Here is a 19138-nt window from a genome sequence, read left to right on the forward strand (position 1 = left end):
TTATGTTCTTTCAGCTTAAAAGCTCTTTAACCCTTTCTGAGTGATAAACATCAACATGCACATTCTCGCCCAGTGTCAACTCTGCTGCTAACTTCAGCCCATCTTAAGAAAAAAAATACAGTCAAAAAAAAAAAAAAAAGGTACAGCCTTGTAACTTCTATAATTATCCCACACTTCCTTCCCTGACGTCTTGTTATGCAGCAGACTAAGAACAGTTTCTGCCACACTCACAAAGGAAAAGGCATTTTAGTTACCACATGGGATGACAGAACAGGGAAGAAGTTCCCTGGAAGTATCCAGGAATATTTCTTCAGATTGGGAAACTGGAACTATGTTGTACAGAAGCAAAATTCCTGTATCAGTGAAAGATGACATAAGGATACAGGTAAAAGCCCAAGCATGCATTCACCAGTTCAGAAGCAGCTGGAGCAGCTGGCTCGATGTCAAGGTGAGTGGTCAGTGCAGCAAGACGAGGAGAAAACAGCTGAGGCAAGAATGAAAGACATCCTGATATTGCCATCAAAAGTGGTAATTCCATTTTGCAAACTCCATCTCTGCTAGAAGCCTAGCCCTGCCTGCTGGCTTTTCACTCTTTCCATCATTACAGCTGCGCACAGAAATTGTTCTGTCTAGCAGAGAACTCACCTTCCTGCCCCGTCTGTCAGCACAGTCCAAGACTTAGAATAATAGCATCCTTGAGCATGCCCAGGACAAAAGAACACAAAGAGAGGACACATCTGTAGGAACTAAATTCATTATGACCTCAGAAGAAAAGCAAACATCTTGATAGGTTCTGAGGAGCAGGCAGCCAGACAAAAAAAGCAATTGTCAGACAACCTTGGCATTTCCTGAGGAAAGTTGTTATTCTGCGTTTGTTAACCTTCTATAAAGTTACAGATGACCGGTCTAGTTTCCTGAAGGTGATTTAACCCTGCTAATGAATATCAGCCCCCTCCTGAACTCCCCCAGCCCTGGCTTCTTGATTCCTACCCCACTCTGCTAGCACAACGCGCCTCAAGCGGTGGGGCCAAGCAACACCCGGCCAGCTCTGCCAGCAACTCCCAGGCCATAACGAACAGCCCTTCTGCTGGTCTGCATAGGAAAAACAGCTCTTCTCCCTGGGAAACACAGTTTGCCCTGCACTGTGCTCCAGGAAGTGGTGCTGCCAGCTGTCTCCCTTCCCTTTGCTGTCCAGCCTTGGAGAGCCAAGAGGAGAAACTACCAACTCCCACCTCTCCAGATGAGATATGTCAGCAGTGAGACTCGTACTTCTGGCCAGCCTCTACTAGGAAGTTCTTCAGAACTCATCTGTAGCAAAAGAAAAATCTAAGTGGCAGTTCATGTTGTGCTCTCAAAATCTCTGGAAATCACCCATTCCACCATCTGCTGGAGCTCAGGCAGACTGTAAGTTGCTGTCTTTCACTGGTATTGCAAGACCCACGACCTAGTCCAATGAACTCATTTAGGGAAACAGGAGTGTTGCTACACGCTTTTAACTATAACCAAGTTTCTCACTACATTTTTTTTTTAAAGCAAACAAAAACCATTGCTTCACAATTCACTCCCAAAAGGTTGTATGTCTTTAAGAACGCAGAAGGCCACTGCTGCCTTTTCCAGAGAAATTATTCACGTACTTAGAGCTTGTGCATGATGCTTCTGTCATTCTACACTGCTTGATTTACAAAAGCCCACACATGCTGTGAGTGTTACTTACAAATAAAAGGAATCATGTGGTCTTACTTTACAAGTCACTTTATTTGGCTTCTTTTCAGCAAAGGCACATACACAAAGCAGGACAGTCAATACATAAGTAAAGGGTACAACGTCACATATAGAACAAATAAGCAACAAACATGAGACACCACTAAAAATACACATTTGATTAACCAAAGAAATTTTCGAATCTGAAGCAAACTGCAGGTGCTGTGGTTAAAAATACTTATGTAAATTCATCTCAAAACTTATTTCACTTGAATTTTTTTTCTGGAAAAAAAAAAAAAAAACACCTTAAAACTCCCCTGCTTTCTGTACAGAAAAGAAGGAAAGTGCAAATTGAGACTACAGAACAGCCCAACTTGGAAGGGTTTCTGGTATCTCAAATCTACAAGCAGACAAATACAAACCAGTTGGTGTTTGGAGTGGATCAGATATTTTTTGCTAGGAAAAAAAAATGAAATAAATAAATAACCCATATTGCACCTGCACAGAAAATATCACCCCTCACACTCTCAATAATACACGTGGACATGAGCATGCACAAAGTTTTGCCTCTCGAAAGGCAGCCACTCTGGATGGCAGTACTCTGACTGGACTAGTTCAGAACAAAAATTCTGTTCTGAATGAATTGGCCACAAGTCTCACAGCTGTCAAACCTTCTCTGCTGATTTTTTAAATAGGCCGTTTATGCAGTTGGCTAAGACTACCGCCACGTGCCTCCAGAGCTTCCTTCCAACCTCAGGTATTTCACGCATCTGGGAGAAGGCAGAAACCAAAACACCACATGCTTCATGAGATAGAGTACGTCAGGTGCACAAGCAAAGGGTTATCAAACCCAAAAGACTGGCAGTGATACAAATATATTGGCAAATATTAAGACGGAACAAAGACCGAGCAACACCTTAAACATCAGCATTTGGAGTATAACAGAATTTACTGAAGGAACCCTGCAGTCCTCCTGTCTATCTGTTCTGTCAGTAAAATGGGCCACAAAGTTGGCATGCCCGGAGGTAGGCTTGTTTTTAGCAAGGTTCACGCCGTGACATAGGCACAGGGGTCCAGTGAGAACTCAGGAGGGAGTGGGCATGCTTAGGCATTGACCTCCTACAAAAAAGATGAGCTGAAATGCAGTGCCCGGGAGCCTGCCCTCACACAACCATGTGCTGCAGCAGAATGAGCAGGTGGGACAGGCAACCAGATAAGTAAACCTGGAAATGATCATACCAGCAGACATGGGTAGGCATTTAAGTGGAAAGAAAGACCAAAAAGTAAATAGAAAAAAATGGAGAGAAGGGTTCTAGTCTTAGCTGGGGCAGCTTGCATGAGTAACACAAAGTCTTTATCTTCTACCAAAATCATGGCAAAGTAGTAAATTCAGCTTCTGTAAAACTTCCCACTGATACCATTACATTCTCAGTAGTGATGCAGGGTAGTTATCTCGGGGTGTAACATCCCAAATGACAAAGTCAAAGTATGGGAAAAATTATTTAGACCAGCAGAATAATTTGTTTGTGCTTAAAAGAAAAGTCAAAAAAAGTCAAATAAAAATAAATTACTTAACACACTTTCTCAGCTGTATTTGCTACTGCTTCTAATCTGTCACTGGCCCTGGACCCTATTGACCTTTTACCAACAATCTTTGGCAGATTTGACACAGGTTGAGCCATCTCTAGAGACAACTCAGAAACACAGTTGTTGCACATTAACCGAGGAAAAGGAGTTGCATCAGCTGGATAAGAAAGAAGAAAAGGTGATGTCAGGAAGGAAATGAATGAGGATCTGCACCAAGTGAAACTGCAGACAGCTATTAGCAAAAATACCCCCCAACCCACCCCCATCTCTCTACTGAGATCAATTAAGTGCTGGAAGAGGATCCCCGGAGAGCTCACAGAGCCTCCATCCCTGGACATCTTCAAACTTCCATGGGAAGAAGGCAAATATGTTTGGAGACTGGAGGTACCAAGATTGGTACAAGCATAGCAGATGTAGCCTGGCTGCAGATGGGTGGACTACACGTTCCCTCTAGTCCTGCTTCTTGTGATTAACGGATAACAAGCATTGTGCTAGTCTTTCAGTGATAAACATGCCATCTAGACAGTGCAGTGCTCTGGTCCTGATGTATTTTCCTTTTATCACTGCTACTTTCTAGCCACGGAAGTCACTGCTTTTAATGTTGACTTCAGGCTGCCAGGCCACAATGGTCAGGTAAGATGAATGGAAATCCTCTAGTATCCTAGAAAACAAAGGAAAAAAGGAAAACGGATGAATTGTGACCATAGTGTTGCTGACCCAGGTCTTGATGAGCAGTGTGGCTGCTGATGGAGTACACTCTGGGAAAAGGCAGAGAGGGACAGTCCAAACTGCCCTCCAGAGAACTCCCATAGGACCTTCCCTGCTACGTTGTGAGTTACCCATCTTCTTAAAACATCATGAGAAAGGCTTCAATCTCTGCTCCCCTTTGCTTCTTCTGTTTTCTACAAGTGGTACCTTACCCTCAGAGAGGAGGGTCACATGCCTGTCACACACAGGGTCATTACATCAAGCAATCCATGACCAAATTTCTTAAGGAAGAAATTCTTCACTCAGAGGGTGGTGAGGCCCTGGCACAGGCTGCCCAGGGAAGCTGTGGATGCCCCATCCATGTGGATGCTGGTGCGACCCCAGGTGCAGCCAGTGCCATCACTGGCACAGCTCTTTGCCAGCTTGCCCTGCACTAATAGCGTCTGTGCTCCTGTCCTCCCCAGCGTGCCCCAGATGGGTGCTCTCAGGCACCCATCTTAGGTCTCCTCCTTGTTATGCCCCAGGGAGGAATACTCTTAAAATTCACAACCAGCTTCACCTGGGGAGCAGTCAGGCACCCCACCTCAGCAGCAGCTGCCAAGAGACTTTACTGGCACAGAGTGAAGCTCAGCAGTGGAAAAAGGGTTTATAAACCAGTCTAGATTATTTACATTACACAAGGTATCAATGTGCAGGTGCATTTTAGTTAATGACTGATGGAGGAAATCATGCAGTTACTATGGTACAACGATGACAGCAATCTTTTCATATTTAAAAAAGTAATGAAAAAGAGAGGAGCAGAAAACATAATGCCAGTGGAAAATTTGCATCAAAGCCTGGTGATTTTGATCACCAAAGTTTTAAAACCAGTCAGAGAACAACAGAACGATTTGGGTCAAGAGGGACCTTAAGGATTATCTAAGCCTAGCTTAGAGTACCCTATTATTCTTATTCTGAAGCAGAATAAGCAGAAGGCTTCAGAACAAGTATGCCATGACGTTCATCTGCTTGCCTCATCTGGAAATTTAATAACATACCTTGAAAGTAAGTGGACAACAGTCATGTCCCTTTTTGAATGGACAAAATTGGCAGCTGAGTGAAAGGCTTATTGCATGTTTAAAGAGAAGAACAGAAATAAAAAGGTATTTCCAAACAAGTCATGGGGAATACAGAATGAGAAATTTCCAGGATTAGTGTTAATCTATTTGCATATAATACGAATAATTTACTGAAAATAAGAAAGAAAAAAAGTAAAACATCCTCCATTTCCTACAAATAAAATTCCAAAGAAATAGGCTGCATTATTACAGTGTTCTTTGTTTCCATTAAACCATGACTACCAACACCCATTCAAATGATATTTCAAATTTTGCAAACTGTTGATCTGAAGACAAGATTATGTGAATTTTAAACAAACTACATATCTATGTAACCACAGAATTTTAATTATGGCTAATGCACAATGCAAAATTCAGGATATTACAGTGTGATCGGGAACATATCAAACACTAGCTTTGTTTATAAACGGTGAAAAGCAAGCCAACTTTCCTAGTTTTGGAAACTACTACATCCACAAATAGGAATGTTTGCTGAATACATAGTTTGGTATTTCAGAATTTAATGGTGATGTTTGAAATCCAATTTATAATGCTATTTTCTGTGTCTTTGAAAAAAATCCTTCTTGCATAGCATGACCAGGAATTAGGAGACAACTATTAAATCTATGCAGTATGACAAATGCTTCGAAAAAAATATCAATGGAAGAGACTTCCAAAATTAGTTAGTGTTTCTTGTACTGGATTTATGTCTGCCCTACGTACCATTTGCACTCATTTCAGTGACAAGTAATTTATTCAGAAGGGGTCCATATACAGGACAACATAGCAACCTGCTTAAAATTTGACAGCTAACAAGTTTAGTTCAAGTATGAAAAATATAACCCCTGGCATCCTTGCTCTTTGTGTAGGAGAGTAATAAAAGCTTCCATCTCCTTGTCTAACAACACTGTCTACAACTAAGGTATTTTTTCATAACTGAGCAGATAAATAATATCTACGAAGGAATGAACAAGAAATAGAAGCAGCCAGACAACTTCATATACGCAATAGGAATGCAATTTACCATCCTTTCAGCTATTGGTCTTTTTTTCCGGTTATACACAAAGTACTATTGTTCAAATAAAAGAGGGCAGACTGGGAAAGTCTTTTATTGTGTTAGTCACAAACAGTCAAGGCCTCCCTGTCTGCTGAGGAAGGGCTTTGTTTTTAGTAGCACATACTTAAGCTGCTAAACAGAATAACACCTGAGAGGTTTCCTATGCCAGTACGCTCATCTTGTCGGTGGTGAGCAGGATTAGTTTAATCCTTCTGGACAAAAAAAGCCACACTGCAGTGCAAACAGCCCTAATGAGGAAGGGCCACCTCGCACGGTGGTGCAGGACCTCAAACCCAAAATGCTGCCAAGAGGGTTGGCAGCACCTCTGAGCAAAGCAATGCAACCCCAGATGCTCATGCAGGAGCCACTGAAGGCCCTGCTGGCACATCTGTAACTACATCAGGGGCTGCTCTGCCTGTCATGCCAATGCTTCGCAAGGGTGTTTGCACCTTCCTGACACAGAGAGGTACCCCTGTGCCTGCCCCAGCCAGCGCTGCCTTCTCCCTGCCTGTTTATCTCCAAAATGGAAAGCAGGATGGTGAGTATAGCTCTCCAGCAAAGGGGACACGCACAGAGCACAAGCTCTGCCCACCGTTAGCCATGAAAACAGGTAATATTAACATATGGAAAGCTCTCAAAGAGCGCCCATACTCTACTCTGTGTGTGATGAAGACTGGAAGGTACTGCTACCAGGCACGGCTTTGTAAACAGAGCAAACTTAAGCGACTTACTAAGGAACAGAAGTTGTCTGCAAGCAGAAGCAGTCTGCAAGTGTGTCATGAAACCCAGAAAGAATCTTTTGCTTCCCTCGTGTTGTGAAATATTTGTATCTGTGGGATGCCAGATGGGCAGTCAAACCCTGATGGCATCAAAATTCCCCCACTGCTAAAGTGTTCGCATAGGTCCTTTTTGTTTTTCTCTTTACACTGTTTAGGTCTTCTGGGCTACAATATTTTCTTATGCTGTTTTTTTTTTAGGGTGGGAGTTGTTTGTTTTAGTGTCAAGTAGGGTAAAGGAATGAGGTTATTGTAAGCAAAACAACTTTCAATTACACCATGGCATGTTTTTGCTATTTTGGGGGATTTCAAAATAGAACGACTAGAATCTCTCGCTCACAATAAAGCCACATTGCAGCAGGAACCAAGGTGGTTCTGGGAGGAGCCTCCCCCACAGAACACTGTGCCTGACAGAGACCCATTCCCCTGGGAGCAGCATGATGTGCCCCACTGGCTCCGGACACAGGGGGCCTCTGAAAGGCTGACATTTAGCTGTCACTTCAGGAAAACTATTTTGAAAAGTCTCATAATACCGACCCATTATGGTGTTGTTCTCAACTCTTCCCCTACTATTAAGAAAAACAGATGCTTGCTGTGTGTCAAAGCACGCCCACTGAAGAAACAAGCACTTATACAGACCAAATAAGAACTTGTGTAATTTATAAGTCAAAAGTGATAAACACAGCCTTCCTCAAAATGAATAACCACTAGAGGATTCTTCTGAAATAGTACTTACTTTCACTGTAAACAAGAACAAGGCAATGGAAAGCTTGTTCAGGTGCTTGTTCCTGTAAAGTTTCCTGAATAACTGGAATCTACCACATGTGACTTCCATATTTTCTAGCCTTTCAGGACATCTTGTGCCCCCCAAATTTATTTTTTTTCTGTTTCCTATATATTCCAGCTGATCAGCAGAAGTGTTATCTGCAGCTTAAGAGAGCTGGATCTCTATTATTTGCAGCAACTTCAGGAATTAAAAAAAAATAATAATCAAGGAGCCTTAAATTCCTGTTCAGAGTAGTAAGTGATATCTAGCTGGAAATGCAGAGATTTTTATTGTTTTATAGCACTCTTGTTACAATCCAGGTATACCAAGGTTCAGCTCCTTGTCAGCTCCAAAGCTTGTTGTCTGTATTCTGACAAACATTTTGAAACAAGGATTTTAATGCTTAATAAAATAAATAATTTAATGGAAAAGTTCCACATGAAGGAAAACTTGAATGTTCTGATTTTCCAACTGGACAAACATATTGCCATGTTGGAGTTTTCTAGAGAACAGATTTTTTTATCAGTCTTTTCTTCTCTGACTTTTCAAGATTTTGTCTTCCAGATTCACTTAATCTGATTGTCCTCCTTAGGTCACATCATATCTATTCAATAACAAACTCCAAGAAATTGTCATGGGAATCATAGGATCATTTAGGTTGGAAAAGACGTTGAAGATCATCAAGTCCAACCAAGAAGAAACAGTCCCTTTTTTTTTTTGTCATGTTATTGTAAGTTTTAAACACAAATATACTATTTGACTGTTTTTAAAGCTTTGCACATAGCAAAACATGCATAAGCCACCCAAGGTAGATAATTTTTTTCTTACTTGGATACCAATGAAAAAAAAAAAAAAAAAGAAAAAGAAAAAAAAAGAAAGAAAAAGAAAAAGAAAAAAGAAAAAAGATGCTGGCCTCTATATCCATTTGTGAAATAGACTTTCCTTCCAGAAAACCACAAGCCTTCAGAGAACACTTTGCATGGAATTTAATCCCCCTGCAGGCTGTAAAGCTCTTCAAATGGCCAGATTGAAACATGAGCGTCCTTCAAGTCTTAGAAAAATGAGCGGATGCTGAGGAAACCATATAGGTTGAGACATGTATGCGGTAGGTGAGCCACAGAAATCTGTTGCGACTAAGAGCCATTATTTTGCTTGGGTACAAGCAGCTGGCTTGTTAACTGGACTGCTTGACGTTGGCATGCTTTACAGTTAAGCACTATTAGCTGAACCAATTAGGAAAAGGTGCAACTTTTTCCAGAAAGTATCACCGACAAACTCCTAGCATAGCTGTAGATACATCTGCAGAAAGGTGATTCACCGCAGTCTGCTCATCACTCTTAATCAAGTGACAACACAGCCAGGTTTGCCTCTGTGCTTGGCAGAGGGTGAAGATGCAAGCTTTCCAATGTTTTTACATCCCATTTTGCTCCCAAATAAATGACTTTTTGCCAAACTTAAAAGGCTTTGTCAAGAGCCAACCCAACACTCGGGCTGTTTTTGTAGAGAACTAAAACATGTATATGATCTGTAACTGTTACTTATGGCAAATGCCCAAGGAAGGAGCCTCAGCTCTTCATCCTATTCTCAAGTGTCTGCCACAGGGAGAAGGGAGAAAACAAAAATGAAAGCAAAGCAGAAAACAACAACCCTATTCTTAGCAGCAGAGGAGGAGAAACTTTGACAGAGAAGGCTCCCCAGCCACACAGATTTAAAAAAAATAAAATAAAATTGTATTTTAATTAAAAAAAAAAAATGGACAAAACTGGAAATGCTTTGTTTTCTGTCTAGTGCAGAATGAAAGAAGTATTGAAACCCCAGACAATGGCCTCAGAGAGACATTGGCATCCTCCAGTGAGTGCTATCAGCTCTCTGCTAGGCTGCTTTTAAAAGTGCGTGCAGAAGTATGTGCATGTAGGCACTGCTTCTTGTTCTAACAGAATCTGAGCACAGCAGAGGATAAAACAAGACACGAGCTTTCTCCAAGATGTTACTCTCTTCTGAGGGAATCTTTACGCTTTAGAGAACATGAACAGATTTCACGGATGATCAAGGAAAAAAAAACAAGTCACTGCAAAAACAGACTAGGATCAAAAGTTTACTGTTGACAGCAGAGTTAAGGATATGGAAGGGACTTCCTCATTACTGTGTGGCAGCTAGGAGTGGTAACACTGAATACAGTGCAGTACATTAAAAGAACAGACACCCAAAGACTACAAAGCCTACTATATAAGTCACATCTCAGCATTACCAAAACCCATGGTAAATGGGAAGGAACACTAACAACTGAAGTTCCTAAAATCTTGCTGTTGTTCATAAACACTAGTACAACAAACTTACATCCATTGCTAAGTTCTGTTCACCTAATTTTCCCCTTCTGCCCCAGGTATTAACAATCTCATTAATGCTGACTTGTTGGCTACAGGGGCTGTAGGCTGAGAGAATCCACTTCTCTAATGGCTCAGAGCTTGGAGCCAGCAGTGTGTTGGGTCTGTCTGAGCTGGAGTCACCTTTTCCCTGCAGCAGCCCGCACAGTGCTGTACTCTGCACTCGTAGCTGGAACAGCACTGATATCACTCCAGTGTTGTGTCTATTGCTGCGTAGTGCTGGCATAGCATCAGGACTCCTTCCAAACCCCCAAGAGCCAGCAGGTTGGGGGTGGGCAAGTGATGGGGAGGGCACATTGCCAGGGCAGCTGACCTAAACCAACCAAAGGGATATTCCATAACACCTGATGTCACACTCAGCAATAAAAGGGGGGGCTCTCTTGGGGGAGGGGGCTGTTCCTCCTGAACAACCACTACGTGTTTTGAGGCCCTGCTTCCCAGGACGCGGCCGAACACCGCTCGTTGATGGGAAGTAGAGAATAATTTTTTTTTCCTCTCTCTCTGTGAGAGACTGTATAGCGGTCTCCATGTCCGGTCACTCTCTGATCCACTCCAGAGGGTGATCATGGACCTCTGCTAGGCCACCCCTGCCTCAGGGTCTCTCCTGCTTTGTATAAGCTCAATGGTGTTTGGAAGAGGGTTTCCTAAGAACAGAACCAAATTACAGAACCAACTCCTTGTTCTTTAACTTCCAGTTCGGTCTGAAAATTCAAATGGAATTTCCTCTTCTGAATTCTTTATAAGACTGATGCAGAGCTCAAACACCTTCTACTATGAAGTAGTAGTATTTGGTTACATTTGGGGTCTAAAAAGCATTAATTTCTCTTTCTTCTCAATGAAGAGTTTTGTGTCCCTGGCAGAAGCAGCTCTACTGGGTTCCCCTCTCTTAATAGTAAGTGCCATAGGTCTAGACATGTCTGATGTTCTGGAAATACCTCTTTAAATTATCACATCATCATGAAGTGTCTGAAGATTCAGAAATGAACTGAGTCAATGTGGACTGGCTTCTGACAGTGTTTCTAAACATCATGGTAGAATTTAAAGCCAGGTACATAATTCTTATCCTGTCATGCAAAAACAAAATTAGCAATGACCATCAAATCTGAAACTTAAGTCTTCTCCTCCTCTCTGTTATTTTTCCCTTTCCGTTTTGTTCATAGCAAAACGAAGAGAGCTGAGCTGGTCCATTATCGGATCACCACACATACAAGGACATTGCACTGCCTGCAGTTTCTCCTTCATTCAGCATTAGGAACCAGGCTCACATGACAAGTTTGAGCTAACTTCTCCATCGCATCACATTGTGTCTTAAAATGCATACGCATGCTGTGACCAGAAGAAAGCCCTTCCTTGAATTTTCTCACCAGTGTACCAGTTCTCATACGAAAAACTCTATGAGCAGACCTACACTTAATCCTTTGTTGTCCTTCCATGAAAATAAGAAAGACCAGCAAATTACTTCTGCTGAGACTTCCACAAGACGGCACAGCAAGGCAGTGTATCCTGCTCTGCTTGCATCCTGCCCTCCTGACTTGTAGTCTTGCATTGTCCCTTAGCAGTAGCAGTGGGAAAACAGCTCTTGAAATTGCATGCAACTGAGGCAACTTCTAATAACCATTAAAACATTATGAATTTTAGCAATATGACAGCCCAGACTCCTTAATGGTATCTCAGCAGTTTCCATCTTCTCTGTTGACAAGACCTTATTATGGTTCTATGGCTCAAAACATTGGCTGCGACTCACCGCCATACGTCCTCTTGCATATCCTCTTCCTCCAGCTCAGAGTGATCAGAATCAGGACCAAGATGACTAGTAAAATACCCAGAGCAATCATCAGACCCAGGAATGAGAATCCCTCCTCTATTAAGGACAAAAAAAAAAAAAAAAAAAAGCAAACAAAGATAAATTTATCTATGAAAAATAGCAAAGAGAGCCAAGAGAAGTATCTGTTTAATGACAACTGTTCCTAATCAAGAGTTTGTGAAAGTTATTGCTAAGCTACATAAAAGCAGGAATTGCTTAGGAGACAGTGTGTATATCTTCAAAAATAAACATACTTGCCCACTGCTTTCTGGAAAATGCTTTGTAAAGAAAAGATGTTCATCCCCAGCACATAGAATTGTTATTCCCACCCTGATACGATAATTGTGATACATACACAAGCAGAATTTTATACGCCCTAACACTTTATGAAGAGCTTTTTGTTCACCCAGAATCTGCGTTTTAGGTTGTAAAACAAAAGCTATTCCTATTATTGTTAAGCACATAAAACTGTTGCAAAGACTAAATGAACTTTCAAAAAAGAAGATAGTGTGTGTTTTGATTCATGCGAATAGCTATAAACAACATTTGATTGTAAATGTCCCTCTCTAGTTGGGCATTAGCCGCTTGATATGACTGCCATTAATCAAAATAATAACGTGAATGTTCTGTTCAATGCTCACTGATATTAGCGAGAAAGCTTACCAAACTGAAATCTAATCGAATTGAGCCAAAGCTATTATGTCTTTTAACACAGCTAGGTTGAACTAGAAATGCAATTAATTTGAATTTCTCCCTCTCTAAAATATAAAAAGATTGCTAAAAGAACAAGCTGTTCCTGGACTCTTCATTCTCCTAGTAAAGAATAACAGGAATCTCAATTTTCTGCTTTTAGAGATACACACTTACCTTTTTAAAAGGCCAAACCAAAACAATATTGCATTTGAGACAGGATGGAAAGATTTATTACAATTCTGCAATTAGCGTCACTCAGAATTAAGGACTAATTTGCTGTTGAAGTTCGAGAGGGATTTTACAAGTCAGATTTCATTTTTTTTCATATAACAATAATTTCACAAGCATGTAATATGGGAAATAACCCTCAAACCCAATCTGCTTTTCTTGTTTTTCTAATTTATGAAGTAGCAAAGTGATCTTCCTTTTAAGGTTCTGATTTGTTTAAGTGGATTTTAAACCACCTGTGCCAACACTCCTGTGTGAACTGAGGTTGGTACTTCAGCTTTTCATATTTCTATTTCTCATCCATAGGACTGGGGCTGAAAGCTTTTTAGCAGAACAGAACACTGGAATAAGAAATAAAGTAGCGCTACCAGATATTCAGAAGTTAAATAACCTGTATTTAAGATTTCCCCATAATACCAATTTAAGTGTCTTCAGCTGATCGCCTTCCTATCTCCCCTAAAATATCGTTCCTCCCTGATCATTAGTTCAATACACGTGTCTCTTGTCAAAAATGTCAGAGAAACTAAAGCATATTGCACAGGTTAAATGAATACAATACCAAAGCATGAAATAAGTTTATCTGAAACATTTGCTTAACTGTTGTTAACAGAGAGCTTATTATTCATTTCAAAACTTCCACTTCAGTAATTACTAAGCCACCCACAGCATTTTTACTTCATAAAAATGTTTTTCACCTCATACATACATCTATACCTATCTAGATAGCTTTGGACTGTCAAAGAGACCAGGAAGGCTTGCCTGAAAAGTGACATTCAGCTTGCCACAGAGTCCATGGTGCCTCTAAACCCTGTACCTCCCTGGCTGACTAGTGTTTATCATTATTATTTTATTTTTGTGTGTGTGGGGGTTTTTTTTTTGTGTTTTTTTTTTTGTTTTTTTTTTTTTTTTTCCCCTATTGGAGGAGGCGACAGTATATCCTCATCTCAAAGACAACAATAAACGCAGAGCAGGGTTTCTTTCCTCCTTACTTGGCACACATACATCTCACTCCCTCTCTTTCCCAGCAGATTCCTATCCAAACATGTTATTGCAAAACATAGAGGCCAAGGGAATGCTTACAAGGACTTGATATCATTCACCTACCATTTTTGATTTTTATGGGCAATTCCATTTCTTCATTCTTGTTGCTTACTCTGCAGGTCAAGTCCTGCTTACTGATGCTCTGAGAGTCAGAGATCTCCAGTTTACTGGTGATGGACATTAACCCGTTGGTGTGCCTGACCTTCTCCTGTGTAGGGGTGTAATTGAACAGGTTGCTCCAGCTGATGGTGGGCTCTGGGAATCCAACAGCATTACAGATGGCTATCAAATGACCTTTGGAAATGTTATAGTGGACAGACGCACTGAGACCTTCCAAGACACAAGAGAGACAATCCATCACCACAAAGAGCATTGGTCAGAAGCAGTAACGGCAGGTTAAACATCATCAGTCAGAGAGAAGCTCACTGGATTCTTACACAGCCCCATGGCACAGGAATGCAGAGAAAGCTCATTGGGCCAAGTCCCCCTTGAGATTTAATGTTTCTTCCCTTATACTGAAGTGATATACCCCAAAGGTTTCCCTCTATCCCAAATCCCAGGTTTTACAGTGGTTTTCTAAATTAAAACTATTATTTTGTCCATTCTTTTCTCCTATCTGCTAATCCCTGGTCAATGTTAAGGATTGGCAGGGTAGCTCACAGTGCTGGGGTGGTACCTGACACCAAAAGGACACTGCAGTGGGCAACATCGGCCCTACCATGTTCCAGCTGGGACTTGGCTTCCAGTTTGGCTTACAAAGATCTCACTCCTCGCTTTTTAGCTGCTACTAACAAACACGGACAGCCCAGAGCAGGCACCACAACAGGCTTGAATATGACCCCAAGAAATCTTGCTAATGGCAATAAAGCTCTATTTCTATAACATGTCCTACTGAGGGTTGCTCCTACCACTGCAGTTTGAGTCCACTTGAAGAAACCCCTCCCTTTCCACTAGAGACATACCCCTGCAGAGAACCTCACCAAAGACACTCAGGCAGGTCCGTCCCGATATGGAGCCATAAGGAAAGACGTTGAAGAGGCAAATGTAACACCCAGTATCATCCAGGCTCGCAGCCCAGAAAGTGATGCTTGTGTCATTGAGTACCAGACTTGTGAAATTCATCCGGTCTTGGTAGGGATCATGGATCTTTAATCCTAGCATGGTGCTGTACGTAGCTATATTAGTGTATTTTTTTTCAGAGTCCTTCTGCCAGGTCACTTGCAGAACATCACTGGGCTCTGTCAGGGTACACCTGAGAGTCGCAGCGTCGCCCTCATTCACCTTCATGTGTTCAGTCTGAGTAATCACTGCAGCAACATGAAACAGTTTGCAAAATGGGCAAATATCACACTTATTTAGAAGCCTGACAGTATTCTGAGCCCTGGCATACCCACGGACTTAACAATTCAACCAACTAAGCACTATTTCTATGTTCTTCTCCCACCAAGGATTATCCTGAATCGTCCTAGAAATCAATGGCATTCTGCTGATTCGTATCGGTTGAGGATCTGGCTTCTTCTAAACTATTTACAAGAAAAAGACATCCTATGTCTGTACCCAGCCCTGCAGACTTCCACCTCAGTTTTATTATATCAGCTCGTGGTTTCCCATTCTTAGCAGAGATGTAGACAATTTTGCTTCCTAAAAGACAGAGGAAGATCGAACACAGGGGAAGTGCATGCAAATCCATTCTTAAGAGTACTGAAAGGCAAAATAGGCTAAAGAAAATGTCTGGACTATATAGCTTCAGAGTTTGTGGTGCATTTGAGAGGGATGGAGAGAAAAAGATAGATTTGTTCCAGATAAGAAGTTGTGAACTCCAGCAAACAAAAGTGTCCAGCGTCATAGATACTGGATGTTGCATGTCCTCCCCATCTCCAAATGCTGCTCCAGGAGATCTGGTGTCACATCTGCCAGCCCCAGCTATCTAATATATGTCAAATGGCACCAGCAATCTGAATTTTACCAATTTTTGCCCCTTAGTCTAACTGGTGAAGGCTTGGGAATCAGAAACCATCTCACCAGCCATTTGTAAGCAGATTTAAGGAAATTGAACTTACCATTTGGCTCTCCAAGCACAACACAAAATAGACTCAGAAACAGGGCTTGGAAAGACATTTTGGAAGGGAGCATCTGCTTCACCTGAAGGAAGATGAGAAGAGATGCATGGTTTAATAACAGATCATCTTCTGGTTATATCGTGACTCCGAGGTGTGAACGCTAATGATTGTTTTGCCATTTAAGTAAAACAAACTGATCTGGGTAGGTGACAAGTAGTACAATTAGACAACAGAGATACAGCTGAGGTTAAGGTGTGAACGTTGCATGATGAAAGCTAGAAAGGCATTAACTTTCTGGATTGTTCTTCAAATAATAATGTTCATTAAACATTTACATACAGAATTGCGAACTGCAGTTTATTATTTCATAGAGCTTGTGGATCTGGTTTTGCTGAATGGATGAACTGGTGCACGTGAAACAAAGGGTTATTACACTCTTTATTAGACATGCTTTTGAAAGCCTGGCGCTTTCAGCTCAGAGACCCACAGACATGAGCAGATACAAGCTTTTACAAAATTGCACTTGCAGAAAGATCTACACAAACACTAGTGGAAGAAGGTGAACAGAAAAAAAGAGCCAGCATCTGCCTTCAGACATTCCCGGCAATGATTTTCCTCCACATTCACACACAGCCTGCATTGTGTGCCCAGTGGCTTCCACCAGGAGCATAACATTGGTGTACAGCACAGCTCATGAGATCAAGGGATATATTGGAAACATCTCGACACAAAAAAACATGAATTGGGGAACCTTTGGGGCATACATACCTAATACATACAAACATTTCCAGGGAGGCAAAGGGGACAAAACTGAGATTGAATTGCTGCTTTCAACTTACTTCATCAATTAATATTATCACAATGCCACCAAATTGTTGAGCTGCCTGGAATTGTAGCTGCTGTCGTATTTAAGTGGAAACATTATTTCATCAAATAATAGTAACAACAATATTTGTAACACATATCATGTACACCTTCTTGCCTATGACTATAAAACTAGCTGATGCTTTCTGGGAGCATCTTTTACCAAGAACACAAGCAAACCCCTACTTCTGTAAAATTTTCACAACGTGGAAAAAGCCAGAAAACAGAAACTGTAAAGCATTTTCTCTTATCATCTGCCTTAAAAAAAAAAAAAAAAAAGCTAATGAATTAATAAGTGAATGAGGAGAGAAAATTCTGTTTAAAAAACAACTTCCCAACAAACTCACACATACAACATGTACGCTCTCCAGCCTGCCTTTACATGTCAGGCTCACCGTGCTAAAGTAACTCCTGGTACAACTCCACAGACACCAAGTGTGAATACAGACCAAAATCTCGTGCATAAAATCAAGATCTCAGCAACGAGCTCAATGCATCAGCAATAAGCTCAATGAATAACAAATTGATCGTGGCTCTGCCATGTTCAGACAGCATTCCTAAAAACATGCAAAAAGTAGGAGCAAGCACAGCAAGCCAGAGGAAAGTTTCACGTTACAAAAGTGCTTATAGACCACAGAAAGAAGTGCTACACCCGCTTGAAAGCACACCTTTCATAGCAATCACGTCTCGTTGCTTTTATTTCCCATGGTAAGACCATAACCTGGTAGGACAGTAACACCATTGCTCCCATCCAGTGTAGCTACAAGATCTCCTTGTCACGAGCAAACAGTAGGTCGTGGAGCTACTCTGATCACCCAAAAAAGTCCCATGGGGTCCCATGCCCACCCTAGTCTCCTGGTGGGAAGGGTGTAAGGTGATAGGGCAACCCTTTGCCGCACCCTGCTCTCCACCGCCGCACCCCAGAGGTCTCCCGAGCCCCAGCGCCGCGCTGCCCCCCGCCGTCCTGCCTCCAACCCCGGCCTCGGCAGAGGCTGAGCCCCCAACCCTCAGCCAGCAGGACCCGGGCAGGACCCGACCCCCCCCCCCCCCCCCTCCCCCAACGAAAGCCCAGGGTACTCACGCTCCGCGCCCTCGGGCGCCGACGGTGTCCGCGACAAAGAGTCAGCGGTCGCGACACTCACAGAGCCCCGCTGTAGAACGGGGAAGAGCAGGGCGGGGCGGCGCCCCCACCAAAAGACTCATAACGAGGGCGGGCAGCGCGCTCCGGACCCAGCGGGGGCTTCCCCCTCATCTGGGGCCGCTGCTGGCTGTGACGGGAGCAAGCTGGACGAACAGCGGAACAGCGCCAAACAATGAGCATTAGGTAATAACACATCCGTTAACATTAATATAAATAGCATTATTTATTAATTTAATATTTATTGTTATTATGATTGCATTAAAGGCTTTCATTTTGCAACGAAATGCTAAAGGTAGAATCCAACAGCAGGGACACAACGGATCAATAATAATTTGTAAGAACGGCCAAGAGCAGTGATGTTCTCCATCCAGATATTAGGAAATCAGCAAAAAAAATAAATCCCTGCCCACCAAAATATCTTGACGGAGATGCCCATGGAGTGGTCAGGAGCCCACATAAAATGGAAACCACTTCTTTAAGACAGATATGTATGGTCAGGCACTGGCTCTTCCAGCTGGACACAACTGTTCTTGGAGACAGCAACTCCACCACCATGCTTGGTCCAGAGTAGCCCTTCCTCTGACAACTAACAAACCAAAGCCCAAACTCTGTCACTGTCTTTTTTGATTATCTTCTTCCATCTCCTAAGACCAATGAGTAGGTCTTGAGTTCATCAGATTGCCGTCCACCAGTCTTCCCTTTTTTGTTTTGGGTCAAGAATGGGTGCCCTCCAAAGTAAGTCTGGTCTCCAGCAGCTGTTCTACTGTCCTACTGCTTGTTGCTTGAGACTGACGTACCTATAATCCTCAGACATGTTTTCCTTTTTTTTTTTTTTGAGGAAAAAAGTATCTCCTGTATTTACCTGCCTTCATAGATGTTGAGGGGATTTCGGAGGGAACTTTAGAGACCTGCAGACTATACAGCTTAAAATAAGTTTATCCAGAAGTGCACTGTGCCATGAAAGCAACAAAAGCAGGGAAGTCCCAGGGACATCTTCCTGCACTTAGTTCATAATAATAAAGGGGACATTCAAGGGACTTGAATGGTATTTTTTTTATTAGCTTACCCAGTAACCCCAGTCTTTTGAGGTGGAAAGGTTCTATATTTATCTAAATTTTCCATCAATAGGCTGGGGGAACTGAGAGAAGAAAGAAGGAAACAATGAAAGGGTCTTATTCTTTGGAAAAGAGGGAGGAAGCCAGAGCTGAGCAAAGAGAGGATAGTTCTGAAG

At 42.0% G+C, this 19138-nt stretch overlaps 1 protein-coding gene across 7 annotated transcripts in view; it reads right to left on the reverse strand.

The window, feature by feature from the left end:
- CD200 (CD200 molecule) overlaps positions 1-18002 on the reverse strand; it is a 49322-nt gene extending 31320 nt beyond the window's left edge. For 5 of the 7 annotated variants that reach the window (XR_014619193.1, XR_014619194.1, XR_014619195.1 and 2 more), the window contains exons 1-5: positions 17848-18002; positions 15903-15984; positions 14823-15149; positions 13906-14172; positions 11821-11937 (exon numbers count right to left, since the gene is read on the reverse strand). Coding sequence is in view for 3 of the 7 variants with exons in the window: in XM_084303066.1 (XP_084159192.1) it covers positions 11821-11937; positions 13906-14172; positions 14823-15149; positions 15903-15975 (784 nt within the window). In the remaining 4 variants the exon portion in view is untranslated. Of the gene's footprint in view, positions 1-1767; positions 3950-11820; positions 11938-13905; positions 14173-14822; positions 15150-15902; positions 15985-17847 lie in introns of those variants that run through there. The other 2 variants (XM_084303068.1, XM_084303067.1) reach the window with 2 other exon arrangements.
- Between the last annotated feature and the right edge of the window lie 1136 nt (positions 18003-19138).

This window comes from Netta rufina (assembly GCF_964035555.1).
Source record: "Netta rufina genome assembly, chromosome: 1".
NCBI lineage: Eukaryota > Metazoa > Chordata > Aves > Anseriformes > Anatidae > Netta > Netta rufina.